General features: G+C 31.6%; 1 protein-coding gene across 4 annotated transcripts in view; it reads right to left on the bottom strand.

The window, feature by feature from the left end:
• LOC149477588 (uncharacterized) overlaps positions 1–12,058 on the bottom strand; it is a 70,081-nt gene extending 58,023 nt beyond the window's left edge. The window contains exons 1-13 of one of the 4 annotated variants that reach the window (XM_089710411.1): positions 12,033–12,058; positions 9,219–9,358; positions 8,040–8,189; positions 7,338–7,441; positions 6,725–6,857; positions 4,456–4,647; positions 3,945–4,026; positions 3,540–3,708; positions 3,084–3,256; positions 2,373–2,528; positions 1,955–2,040; positions 1,547–1,632; positions 974–1,067 (exon numbers count right to left, since the gene is read on the bottom strand). In XM_089710411.1, the coding sequence (XP_089566537.1) occupies positions 974–1,067; positions 1,547–1,632; positions 1,955–2,040; positions 2,373–2,528; positions 3,084–3,256; positions 3,540–3,708; positions 3,945–4,026; positions 4,456–4,647; positions 6,725–6,857; positions 7,338–7,441; positions 8,040–8,189; positions 9,219–9,354 (1,561 nt within the window). In that variant the 5' untranslated portion in view covers positions 9,355–9,358; positions 12,033–12,058. Of the gene's footprint in view, positions 1–973; positions 1,068–1,546; positions 1,633–1,954; positions 2,041–2,372; positions 2,529–3,083; positions 3,257–3,539; positions 3,709–3,944; positions 4,027–4,455; positions 4,648–6,724; positions 6,858–7,337; positions 7,442–8,039; positions 8,190–9,218; positions 9,359–11,737; positions 11,915–12,032 lie in introns of those variants that run through there. The other 3 variants (XM_089710410.1, XM_089710412.1, XM_089710413.1) reach the window with 3 other exon arrangements.
• Positions 12,059–13,793: the final 1,735 nt, after the last annotated feature.

Below are 13,793 nucleotides of genomic sequence, written 5' to 3'. Positions count from 1 at the left end.
ACATCACCTTTAAGACATTGTATACGGTTTTAATACACAGTTTTGTTCTGTTAGACGTTTCCCACCTCTTTAATATGATTTATTTCATACACTTCCCAGAAATTGTAAACAATGACGGCTTTAATACATTTCCCGTAACATTAAATGTACACAGATACAATTTAATTTCGTTAACATGGAGGTTTGCACGCGGCTTCTCTTGTTCTATTAGTTATTGAAGCTTGATATGGTGACGGTTTTTCCTTGTAATTTCACGTTACAATAATTGTGGATACGTGAAATACGTATCTCTCCTAGGATTGATAGAGAATGATAATAAATGAATAAGTAATTCTATATGCCTGTGACGCTTTGATGGCTAAACTCTAAACTACTGCATTAATTCTGATAAAATTTGGATCATAGATAAACATAAGTCATTGATAAAAGTACTGTCACGCGAGAAAACCGCAGGATAGCTAGTATTATAGTAATACTGAGCTAAATTAAGACATTCTCAGGTGAGAATACTAGGTCCATTTATACCTTTCACATGAAATATTCATTAAATAAAACAGGGACAATGTAAATATTTTTACTATAGATAATCATGAATGAGATAGCAGAGAAGAGCAGAGAGATAGTTCACATAAGCCACGCCCTAGCCACGCCCCTTGTTTACAAAACTGTCCCGGTAACTCAAAACATTGTACCAGGATGCTATAAATGGAAAGAGCTTTCGCGAAACCTGGTCAATTTAGGTTGATTTTTTTTCCTGTCATCGGTAAAAACGCTAAACTGCGAAACTGTCCTTAATGCACAACCTAAGGTTAAAAATTATTTCTTAACAAAAAACTAAACCGCCTTCAAATTTAAAATAGGACCAAGCGTGAGGCACTAGTTTTCGATTAGAAAAAAACTAGCAAAGTGCGAGTTGGACTCATGCACGTAAATAATGATATTGCTATATTTAATAATAATATTTTTATGTTACCTGATAACAAAACTACAGTTTTCACCGAGAAAGAGTTCATGCGGTTCAACCTCTTGCCGAAAGTCTGTGGTGTCTCGGACAGGATTTCACCTTTCTGAAAGAGAAGTATTATATAAAATGTACTATATTCTATTATTTTAATTTATTGTAACTGAATGCTTCATGATATTTTAAATAAATTATTCAAGTAATAGGAGAAAAAAAACAATATGCAAAAAATTTACTGTAATTGGGAACGTCGATCAGTAGAAGTTGTATGATTTTCAAGTAGGCTATAATCAAGTTACTATCAAAGATGATATTTGTATAAAATATAATTGATATTCGATGACTGCATCATTGTATACTTTAGTTGTATGTTAAACGTAATTTTGAGAGCTAAGGAATAATAAAAAAACAGATATCTTGCAAAGCTGGAAAGTTGAAATTAACAAATGAAGTAGAACTTCTGACGATTTAAAAATTACCCTAGACGATTCTCAAAATTAATGTAACTGTTGTCTGATACTACAAATAATTTGCAGCATAATTTAATTTTAATTGTAAAATAAATGGTATAGGTAAATAACTTACAACAGCTTGCTGTGAGCTAGTGGTTCTTGTAGTGGTAACCATCTCATGAACGGTAATGATTTTGGTGCCTTCACTAGCATTTTGACCTGAAATAAATTTTGGAAAATAATGGAAAGGAATATTAACTTGAGAAATGGAACAGCCACATGCTTGATGAGATGTTTCTAATTGACTTTTCAGTCGACTTAAATAAGGAGATCTCAATTGCACTGCTTCCTTTGTGACCCCTGTGACCCCTGTGTGTGACCCCTGTGTGTGAATGAAATCATTTTGGTCTAGTTTTTTTTTGTTAAAAATAATTATTTATGTAATTGATTGTGTAGTGTAATGGCTTCTTTTATATTATTTTACAAGAGGTTTATATTTTTAATAGTTTAATAATTGTACATGCAATAGAATTCATATTACCTTGTTCAACGGATATGATACGGCTCGGCCCAACAAATGATTGTTCGACGATTTTGTTGGCAACAATGTTTTGCATAATGGTTCCTCTGAAATTATCAAAATAGCATCTTAAAATCATTTTATTGCCTTATTTAGTTAATTTTTTTACTCGTATTAAAAATAAACAAGTTTTATAAAGTTTTATAAAGTCTATCTTTTTACCTCTATTCTACCTATCTATGTATTTTTAAATGTTCAAGATTTGTAAAAATACTGTTGTTTTCGTACTAAAACGCAGATATTTCAAATGTGTGTTTCATATCGATACATGCAGTGGAATGTATGTCAGAGAATAATATGTAGAGTCGTCAGAATTAAAAAGCTTTTTTTCACGGGGCGATTCTACTAAATTAAATTATTCTTTGACATTTTTTCTTACCTGGATATTTCCACATTGTCTTCGCACATAGCTTCACCCTGTGTGTAAGACACATTGTATGGAGCAGCAAGTCTTTTCTTTATAATGTCGATATAGCCCTGTAGTATGTCCCTAATTCTCATTGCATCGTTTGTTTTCACGGCGTATTCTTTTTCACTGAAATATATCGATAAATTTTAAATACAATTGAGATGATAGGAAGCTTGTTAGTTATGTACACACACATTTGACTATTTCAAATGCGTATAAATCATACACTATTCGCAAGAGATAAAAACGTAAAAAATGAACGTGTATACGGAGCACACGTGTCAGAAGTGAAACTACTTTGGCAAGATTCAAAGATACTAAAATTGTCGTTTTACTCCATGACGTGACGATATGGCCATGATGCGACCTGGGAATTTTACTCTCAACGCGCCTAAAGAAGATTCACTTCAAAAAACATTTTGCTGGTGAAGGAAATTTCCTATAGTAAATTAAAAAAATAATAATCTTAATACTATTATAAAGGCGAAAGTTTGTATGGATGTTTGTTACTCTTTCACGTAAAAACTACTGAACCGATTACAATGAAATTTAGCACACATATAGAGGGTAACTTGGATTAACACATAGAATAGGTTTTATCCCGGAAATCCCACGGGAACGGGAACTATGCGGGTTTTCCTTTGAAAACGCGGGCGAAGCCGCGGGCGGAAATCTAGTTACCTATAGTCCCCAAAATCCAGTGTAAATGATTCACTGCCAGCTCTATAGCTTTTCACCTGCGTGAGAGGCCACACTTGCAGTATTTCCTTGGTCTCTTCATCCAGCCGCAGAATCGACTCTGAGTTGATGCCCAGTAACCGAGGTACTAGCTTCTTCTTGCCTTTTTGTTTTTCCTGAAAGATTATTCCAGTTTTATTCGTTAGGACAATGTAAAATGTAGAAGGCTTAGAAGTTTTTATTTGATATTTTATTACTTTATGCAGTTTTAGTATAGTAATTTAGGTTTTATTCAGGCTATAAAACGAAAATAAACCAGAATAACTGTAAGTAAAAAAAATTGGTTCAGAATTTTTTAACATATTTTTTTTTGTGAATTCCACGTCCTTTAAGATTTAAAAACCTCTGTCGTTTTAGGAAAACGAAAACGTTTGGTACAATAATAATTGCGGAATATACCTTGACTAAAAAGAAAGTGACGCCATAAGTGGGTAATTCTCTGGCAGTTTTCGTGTACAAATTCTTCGCCTCCAAAGGACTTAAACCGTGGTGCTTTTTGTGTTCTTTGAATATTCTCTTTTCAATACCCCAGCTCGTACTATATTGGGCTGGGAGGAATTCTTTTAAACTGTAAAAATGTAGACGAATTAAAAAATAAAAACGTATTACCATTTTCTATGAATAAGTAAAGTTATTATTATCGTCAATAAATTAATTAACTCTATTTTAGATAACAAATGCATGCTAATGCCATAAATTAAACTTCATGTATCTATGGATTTTTGCATGCGTTACATTTGCTTTAAAAATGTACAATATATTTTTGTAAGTTATTTTGACTCTTAATGATTAAAATACACATACTTTTCAATAAAACCAGACTTATGTTTGTCCTCAATGAAGTCTTCGTATTGAATCTGGCACTGAATACCAGCAAACTCGACGGCTGAAAGTGGAAAATATAAATTAAAAAAGGAATGCTTTTTAGTACCAAGTACTATGTAATTTATGTATTATAACTTTTAAGCTATTGCATAGATTTTATCTTAGACTTTGAGTGCGGCGACCGAATGTAAAAATTCCGTAACGAAAAAACCTAACACCCCCCACTCCAACCGGCACAGCGGTGATGCTATGCAATAGCTTTACCGCGGCAGTCCTCGAGTGCCACACGTATAATTTTAATTCAATTTGTTGTATAAAATATCAGCGGCTAGAAAATTCTAGTTTTAGAATTTAGTTTCTTTTCAAATAAATACGCTCATCAAAATTATCAACTGTCGTATTTTCTTTAACCAATTAGTTTAATAAAATTTATCCTCAGATTAAAATTGCATTTCCTTCTTATCGGTTTCTTTAACAATAAATTCATTACCTTTATCTTCAGTGACCAATTGACGGCCATCCAAGATTGCGTCTCTAGTCTGCACATAAAGCAGATTGAGTTGAACCGGGTCCCTCGAGTCTACATTACGGTCAGAGTAGAACAGCCTTCGTTTGAAGAGCAGGGTTTCCTTTGGGTCTACGTGTAGTTCTCGTAATGTTTTGTGTTGGTCTAGCCATTCAACTGGAAGTAAATGTGATTCATACTTGAGAAAAATATTTTGAACAGGAAAAGTGCATCGAATGAACTATCCAATCTATACATACGATTAGCATGTAGTTTGTTTCTTTCTATTGACTAGAAATCGAATATTTAATTATTCATAATAATTATTCATAACTAGCGACCCGCCCCGGCTTCGCACGGGTGCAATGCTGATACTAAAACTGTGAACGTTGTATACATATAAATAAAAACATAGCGACCTGCACCGGGCGGCCGGCCGGTAGGCGGTACCGCCGCAAACGCTACGTCCCGCAATTTTTAAATCTGTAATATCTTCGAAAATATTCACTTAAATCATACGGTGAAAGGGCCATATAGATCTATATTAAATGAACAATGTATTCAAGGTATTTAATTGGTTAAGGGTTAATGCTGTATTGGTTAAAATCGCTTCGAAAATTAGCCATTATTTGTCGTAAAAAGTAAATGACAAAAAAAAGTTATTGTGGGTTATCCATAAGAGATAGACATATACCATCGCGGACTTTTCTGTAGACCTTTTCAATGTGTATAATACTTAGTACATTATTTTGATAAAACTCGTAGGGTTCAGCCTGCGTTTGCAATGTAAGCGGAAAAAATGTAATTTTTTCGACATCACATTAGAAACCTCGAAAATAACAGTACTTCTCCACTATTTAATGGATGTTATTATACATATAAACCTTCCTCTTGAATCACTCTATCTATTAAAAAAACCGCATCAAAATCTGTTGCGTAGTTTCAAAGATTTAAGCGTACAAAGGGACATAGGGACAGAGAAAGCGACTTTGTTTTATACTATGTAGTGATGATTATTTCATATTCTAAATTTTTTGAATATCAACATGGGTTACAATTGAAACGAAAAATAAGTGATTTACGTCATGATATACTACCATTAGGTGACGCAGCAATAGGTGTTGTGACCATCAGGTGACGCATCAACACACTCATGAGCAAATTATGCGATCAATCGAATGTAAGTACACTAAATGTCTGGTGACTTTACCATCAGATGACAAGGTTATATTTGTGTTCATTTATTACATTTATATTATTTCTTATTAATTAATATGTCTACGTTGCGAACATTTTACAGTAATTAGTAAATAATTTGGAAAATCCAAAAGTGCACGCCTCATAATTTTTTTTTTAATAAATATTTATTAATTATTATTTTTGTTTATTTAATAACAATTAAACCACATCGAATCAGACCCTGAAAAATGAAAGGGTTCTATTCCTGAGCATACTCAAGCGTAAGAGAAAAAAAAAGACTCGATTAGTAAAGTATTTCGGTCGCTATCGTGTTAACAAGAAAAAGGATCCGCACATACAGACACACGGACGTCCAAGACAGAACTTTTTTAAACTGTTTTTTAACTAGTTTAAATAACAAAAATGACATCAAAAATATCATGAACGTTAAAAATAGTGTTTTTTCTTAATATTTGTGTGTATGTATTATCTTACAAGTGCAATGTATGATACATAAAGACATTTTAAGTTTGAAAAATCAGATGTTTTGCGCGAAGTGACAGTAGTACCCACCTCAACGCTTCGCTTATGAGGCGTGCAATACATCGCGATATAGAGGCCGATGTTATTATTTATTTATTTAAAAGGTAAATCTACTTATTAGGTAATCGTGGATTCCTAAAATTAAACATTGAGATAATATTAATAGGAGACGACACCGCCTACATCACTTATGTTCCACTCAACATACGTCATGTGACGTATGTTGAGCGGTATTTTTTAATGGTTTTAAAGTGAAACGCATCAAACATGCCTTCGTGTGTGTTACGATATTGCACAAATAATACAAATAATACGGAAAAGTGCAAAGGAATAACTTTCATTGTTAAGTACCTAACTAGATAATAATTTTTAAAACTTAGTTTGTTCGTGGTGTCTCCTCCATACGTAGTAATATTATCTCAATGAAATTAAACAGATATCTGCTGTATTTCTTTTACAAGTAAGTTTACTTGATATCTTCATAATTTACGCGTGATGTCAACTCCATCATTTAAACTTAAACCTAACATACCATTATCATCAGTCTTCAATTTCTTCCTCAATTGTTCCAATTTTGCGTCCTTCTCTCGAAATTGTGTTTTTTTCCTCAGGGTCAATGTCCCCGTCATGGGCTTCATTTCTTCTTCCACTTGGTCTTCGCGACACTGAAATAGATTTATTTTGATATTAATTAATGTTTATCGATATTTTCATAAAAATTTTACGGTTTGAATATATAAGTTTGTTGTTAATCACTATAGCATAGGTTTTTGGATTTGGGACTAGACGACGTTTTGGAAGATTTTTTTCTTTATTAATTATCATTGTATCGCAACAATTAAAAATATACATCTCTATGTTTTTATTGTTTACATGCAAATTGTTAAAGAAAATTAATTTGTTGTCATTTAACAAATTACCATTTCAGTACCTAATTACTTAATTATTGTCAAACGAATTTCAACTCGTCTCAATTGTTTCCAATTCATTACTTCCTTTTAATTATTAAATTTAAGTACTTAGTATTTAATAATTATTCAATTAGTAGCCTAATTAAAATCTGTAATTTATTTTAAGGAATACATAATGTTCTTTTTCCCTAATGAGCCAATTATTTTACCTATATTATTGTTTTCAAAACTTACCAAGCCATATTCATCATGGTTGGTGATACCTATTTTCTCACAAATAAGCACCATAAGATCACCAATATTCTTCGATTCGTCAACTTGCATCGTTTTTACGGATCCTGAAAGAAAATATTAATAATATATATACCGGCCGAATTGAGAACCTCCTTTTTTTGAAGTCGGTTAATTAAATAAATAGTAGATCATTAAGAACAAGAAAGTGTTTTAATTGCCCTATAAAATCATCAATGTAAATAGTACAATGAGTCTATAAATCGGTCGTCATTTTATTCCTAGAATAGAAACGCTTTTCTTCTTTGTGGGTTAAATGTACTGAGAATTAAGTTAACTGCTTACCTCATTACAGATAATATGTACTTTGAACTGTAATGAGCCAATTAGCATAAAATGGAGTAGATTAAGTTATTTATTTTATTCCTTTTCATATTTATTTGTGATGAATTTCAAATGTATAGTGTTCGACAAATTCTTTCTGATATGAACCCAGTTAATATGTGCCATTATGTTTAATATAAACTAGCATTTTCCTATCATTAATTTTTGTTAAGATTTCTCATTTTCCGCCTAAAAGTTAAGTCTGTATTCGGACAGGAAAAACCAAATAAAGTTTAGCATATATAGGTCCAGCCGCATATGACATGAATATTAAAAAAAAACGAATTTTGTTTACTAGACCTAACCTATAGCTTTACTCACCATCCAACATCCGAACCCTCAAGTTCCTGACCTTCTCGAGGTAGTATAACGAGTCGCCCTCCCTCAGCATGTAGTACTCCAGGGTTCTGTGGTCCTCCAGCCATACTCCTGAGCAATCGTTGTCAGCGGAGGTCAGGAAGAAACCGTATTCTGAAATGTAACGTATGATGCGTAAGATTTTGTTTATGTGATGTTTCATGATTATAATGTAAGTATTAGGAATCGTATAGGAAATATTAATCTATACTAATATTATAAAGCTGAAGAGTTTGTTTGTTTGAACGCGCTAATCTCAGGAACTACTGGTCCGATTTGAAAAAGTCTTTCGGTGTTAGATAGCCCATTTATCGAGGAAGGCTATAGGCTATATTATATCATTACTTTAAGACCAAAAGAAGCGGAGCCACGCGGATGAAACCACGAAGCGCAGCTATAGTCTGTAATATTTCTATTCTATGATCACATTTAGATTATAAAGATCATTTGGGTTTTCTTATAAAATGATATTTTTTGTTGAGTGAATTTTAGATCCTTCGTAATTAAGGGAAAATTAAATAGTATATTAATAAAAAGTTTAAATTTCATTTCATATATTACACTTTCAATTTAATAAACTGCAGGCACAGTTTATTGATATTTGTGTTAATAAATTAATTACTGTAACTTTGCCTTTATCACGTATTTAATTTTCCTGTACAACAATTTAGGAATGTCCAGTTGTATTTGCGTAATATCCACAAATAAACATACTATTTACACTTAAATTATAAGCAGGATATTTTCTACGTTTATTCGAAATAATCTCCGGAACTTATGTTCTGATTTAGAAAATAATATATTATGTTTAAAAAAGCTATTGTTTGTTATAGTTTTGCCATGTTTTGCGTAATGGTACAAAAAGTTAAACCCTTGATGACAGGACAGGATATTATTCCTTTTTTTAGCTATATGGGCAGTCGTTTTTTTTACCAATTACGCATATTTCAGTGTGCTCTCCACGCATCGTGATGATACACAATAAATCACAATTTCCTCCTATTTTCATGTTATTTTTCGCATAACAATTTTTTGTCTAATGCCAGCTTAAAGCGAAGCATATAGTACAATGCACTTAGACTTTGGAGTCGTTAAAGTTTTTCTCTTGCTTGAAAAAAAATTAATCTTACTTTAAAATCTTACCTTTATCATGGTCCAACGTAAGAATCTTGTCTTTGATAATATGGTGTGCTTGTCGTACAGTAGTGGTGGTGTCGAACATAAGAGTTCGTGTGATCGCTCCCTCGTCCAGGATTATCTTTAGTGATAACGGTGCCATGTTTCTGAAGAATATGAAAATTATGTTTAGAAAATAGAGTTTTAATGTTATAGCTTCATTCGTAAATAGCTTTACTGGCTACTAATTTCTAACTTTTGTAATTTATGTTTAGAAAATATACTTCAAATACTACATGGTTTTGCTTGTAAACTGCTCTATCATCACTATGGATTCTTCTCTAGCTTTTTTTTATTCTCTTATGGTTTATATGCTATGTCTTTTTTATGAGTTTTGTCGTTATCTCTATTAACTGATCCATTTCTAATATTTCAGATTTACAGTGTAATGTTTCACATCCTTATCAGTTAAAGCATGAAAATATTACGGTCATCATTAATTTAGCTTGTTTAATGACCAGAATTTATTATACACTAGCTTTCCGCCCGCGGCTTCGCCCGCGTTTTCAAAGAAAAACCTGTTCCCGTAGGATTTCCGGGATAAAACCTATCCTATGTCCTTTCTCGGGTATCAAAATATCCCTATACCAAATTTCATGCAAATTGGTTCAGTAGTTAAGGCGTGATTGAGTAACAGACAGACAGACAGAGTTACTTTCGCATTTATAATATTAGTATGGATAATGAAAGAGAGTCCCAAATATTTGCTTTAGTTTTCTGTGATTGTATCATCAAGTTGGTTGTTAGTAAATGTTATAATTAATTGATTGTTTCTATTTCTAATATAAACAAACACTTATACAAAGGCAGGAAACGTTAAAGAAAGTTATAACTATCACTAGCTGTGCTCCGCGGTTTTACCCGCATTACTCAGCTCCTGTTGGTCTTAGCGTGATGATATATAGCCTTCCCCGAAAAGTGGGCTATCTAACACCGAAAGAATTTTTCAAATCGGACCAATAGTTTCTGAGATTAGCGCGTTCAAACAAACAAACAAACTCTTCAGCTTTATAATATTATAGTAATTTAGAGCTAGTTATACCATACCTTGTGACAAATCATAACCTTGTAAAAGTATTACCTACAGGCTTAACTACGTCATATTTTTTAGGCTGTGATTAACCTTAATTAATTTTCTATGACTCATCCAAAACTAACAAAGTCAAGTTTAAATCTATACTAATTTTATGAAGCTGAAGAGTCTGTTTGTTTGTTTGCTTGAACTCGCAAATCTCAGGAACCGCGGGTTCGATTTGAAAAATGATTTCACTGTTAGATAGTCCATTTTTGAGGAAGGCTATAGACTATTTTATCATTACTCTAAGACCAATAGGAGCGGAGCAATGCGGGAAAAACCGAGGGGCACAGCAAGTACCTACATACTGCATAGTTACATACTTACATACCTATTATTAATATAATAATAAAAATAATTATTTTATGTTAGGTTATGATTCCCTCTTTTGTGCTATACGTGATAATAAACCGTTAATACAGCAGTTAACACTTTTGTTAGTATGTTGCAAAGTGCAAACTCTTGTATGATCATGACCTAATTTTTGAAACTACTTAAAGCAGAAAATTCTTCGAGAAATAATATAGTAACTATAATATAAAATAGGTGTATAATTTTATCAATTGACCGTCAGTCAATTGGTAAAATTATGTTCCCTTATAAAACTAATGTCTCTTCCTTAATTTTCAATTATTTTCATTCAAAATTTCATCCCAATTGGTTCAGCATCAATTAAGCCAAGTGAAACAGACAAACAGATGATACTTAAATACAATTATTAAAGTGGATATTCATGATTTAACCTTATAGTAGTCTATAATAATATTTAAAGACTGATTAGTTATTTTTTTAGATCTATCACACAGCGCCCTCTAGTAGGTAATTAAATAAATGAATAGAATCTATATTTTAAACCCGTTTTCCTTGGTCACGGCACCACGCGTGAACAGGTGGACCGATTTCGATAATTCTTTTTTTTATAATATTCCTTGAAGTACGAGGATGGTCCTTATGGAAAGAAAACATAAACATGTACCACGGACGAAGCCGGGACGGACCGCTAGTTGTTAATAAATACTAAAAAAAAATATAGTCCAAATACGCACTATATTTCCTCGAATATTGTTGACAAATCTATTAAGCATTTGTTTATATTTTTCCTCAAGGTTTAATTTTATATTTATTAAGAAGTGCCATGTTTTGACAAGTGTAATATCCTGTTTAAATAAACATTATTTAATTATTTAAATAACATTTAATATTTAAAACATAGACAAATAGGATTCCGGATAACTAAAAATATTTTTAAACCACAATATTTTTCCGAAATATGTAATACAAAAACTTAAACTTAGGTACTACAAACTTACAAAAACTTAAACATAACTTGAACTGGAATCACTGAACCTTAATAGTAAACTTTCCAATATGTTTTTATTATTTTCTTAAATAAATAAAAAAAATCACTTACTTAAACAAGATTTTTTAACAAACTGAGTCAAAACAAAACATACACATTCATTTATAATTTAACATATACCAATCTCACTACTACCCGGACCTACACAACAATTTTAACCGATATAAAACACGATTTAACAACAACATTTAATGTTTGATAACAAATTCTCTACGTGTTCTCTACACTAAAAAACAACATTACGCCTCCATAGCTAACGAAGTAACTGGCCATTCACTCACGAAAAACAAGTTTACGTTTTAACCGTTTTAAACCCGTCAAAAGTATATATAAAAATTCCACTAACCTGTCCGTGCGTCCACACTATACCACTAATTATAACGTTATGCGCCTTTGTCCTGTTTGTTCATTGACTCATCGTGATAAATTTATATTATCATAATGTTTGCCTTATAGTGGAACGACTTTTATATTTTAAAACAGATTTATTTACTGTCCTGTGAGAGTCTATAGTTCAGGAGGTTAACCGAGTGCTAAAAGGAGGGTAATGTTTTAAGCCAGGTTTGTCTTTTTACGTGACTTTTATTTCGCAACTAATTTAAACTTTGGGCTTAGAATTATTTTTGATGATAATAAATTGTTGTTTTTGTATAGGATCGTTTTATTTAAAACTAATAGGCTGTGTTTAAATCTCGTTTATAAGTTTTGGTGTTATATGACTCTACCTAAGGACTCTACATTGAGTTTTTAAATTGATTTTAAAATAATATAATGTAATTACAAATACAAGGAAATGTGAATGATCTAAGTTAGAATGCAACACAAGTAATCAGGAAAAAGCTTGCTGTACATACACTCCGGTTTGCTTGCATAAAATTAATTACTTACTTAATTATATAAGTATGTATTACAAAAATAGCTTTTATGTAGCTGTCTATCAAGGAAAGTTATTTTGACTCAGATCACTTCTTTGCAAGGATCTTCTGCATCTAAAATTTACAATAGTATAGTGTGGAAGAAAATTATATTATTATTAGTATTGACATAAAAAATACATTGAACTCGCGGGCGAGAGAAGTTATCTGTGTAGTTGGTACATATTAAAAAATATCTTACCAAAAACAGTTAAGGGAAGAAGATATTTTAGGAAGTGGTCAAAGAAATACAAATGATTCATTTATTGTTAGTAAGAATTCCGATGTGTTGTTTTTATGCGTCTCATATTGGTTCAATGACGTCACTACTCACGTTAAGCATCGCGCATTTGATACTGTGAATGATCTTATAATACTTTTAAAATGTATAGTGTCAAATGCAGAGTGCGTAAGTGCAATAATGTTCATTGACCTAAGCTGGTTTGGTGTGTCTGAGTACGAAAAAAGGAATCAGTTTTTACATTTTTTAGTCCATTTTTGGCGTTTAGTCATTGCAATACAGTGGGGACTTTGTCCCTTAGAGGGCATGTAACTGATGCGTCGTATTTATAAATGTGGCATTTATTTAGTAAACAAATAAACGATAGTTATGCGTAATAAAAAGTTACCTAAATAAAGGGATTATTTGTGCAAAATTTATATGGAGTTAGTTTGAAATAAAAATTCAGAACATAGGTGTTTTATTATTTATTTATTAGAAAGAGTAGTGCGATGAAGAATCGTAATTAAAATTACAGTGTGTAGTATCAATTTGCAACAAATTTTAACAAAAAAACAACACACACACTGGCAGTGAGTCTGAGTCTGAGTCAAGGAGCTGATGAACTAAATTATACCAATAAATCACACCTATCTCTTTGACTATAAAGTTGATTCATTCTTCGTGACGATAGAACAACTTTCTTATCTCATAAATGACAATATTTTCAAACAAACCTCTTTAAATGATTTCTTACAATCTGCATAAATTATTATCCTGCAAGTAATATTAATGTGTTTAATGTTTCCTGTTTGATTAATTATTTTTAAACACAGTTATAATTTATATCGACCTAAAAATATGTTTATATTCAGTATGCAACAATTATATAGTAGTTATTTATTTAATACTTTATTACACACATAGAAATACAGAAGGAACATAAAATAAGGGAAAAACATGTACAAATCAT

The sequence above is a fragment of the Colias philodice genome, chromosome 24, assembly GCF_061535455.1.
Source record: "Colias philodice isolate Cphi_HAF_F1 chromosome 24, ilColPhil1 Martin Lab GWU primary, whole genome shotgun sequence".
Taxonomy (NCBI): Eukaryota; Metazoa; Arthropoda; class Insecta; order Lepidoptera; family Pieridae; genus Colias; species Colias philodice.
Note: the sequence above shows the minus strand (reverse complement) of the source record. Positions and strands in the feature narration are given on the sequence as shown.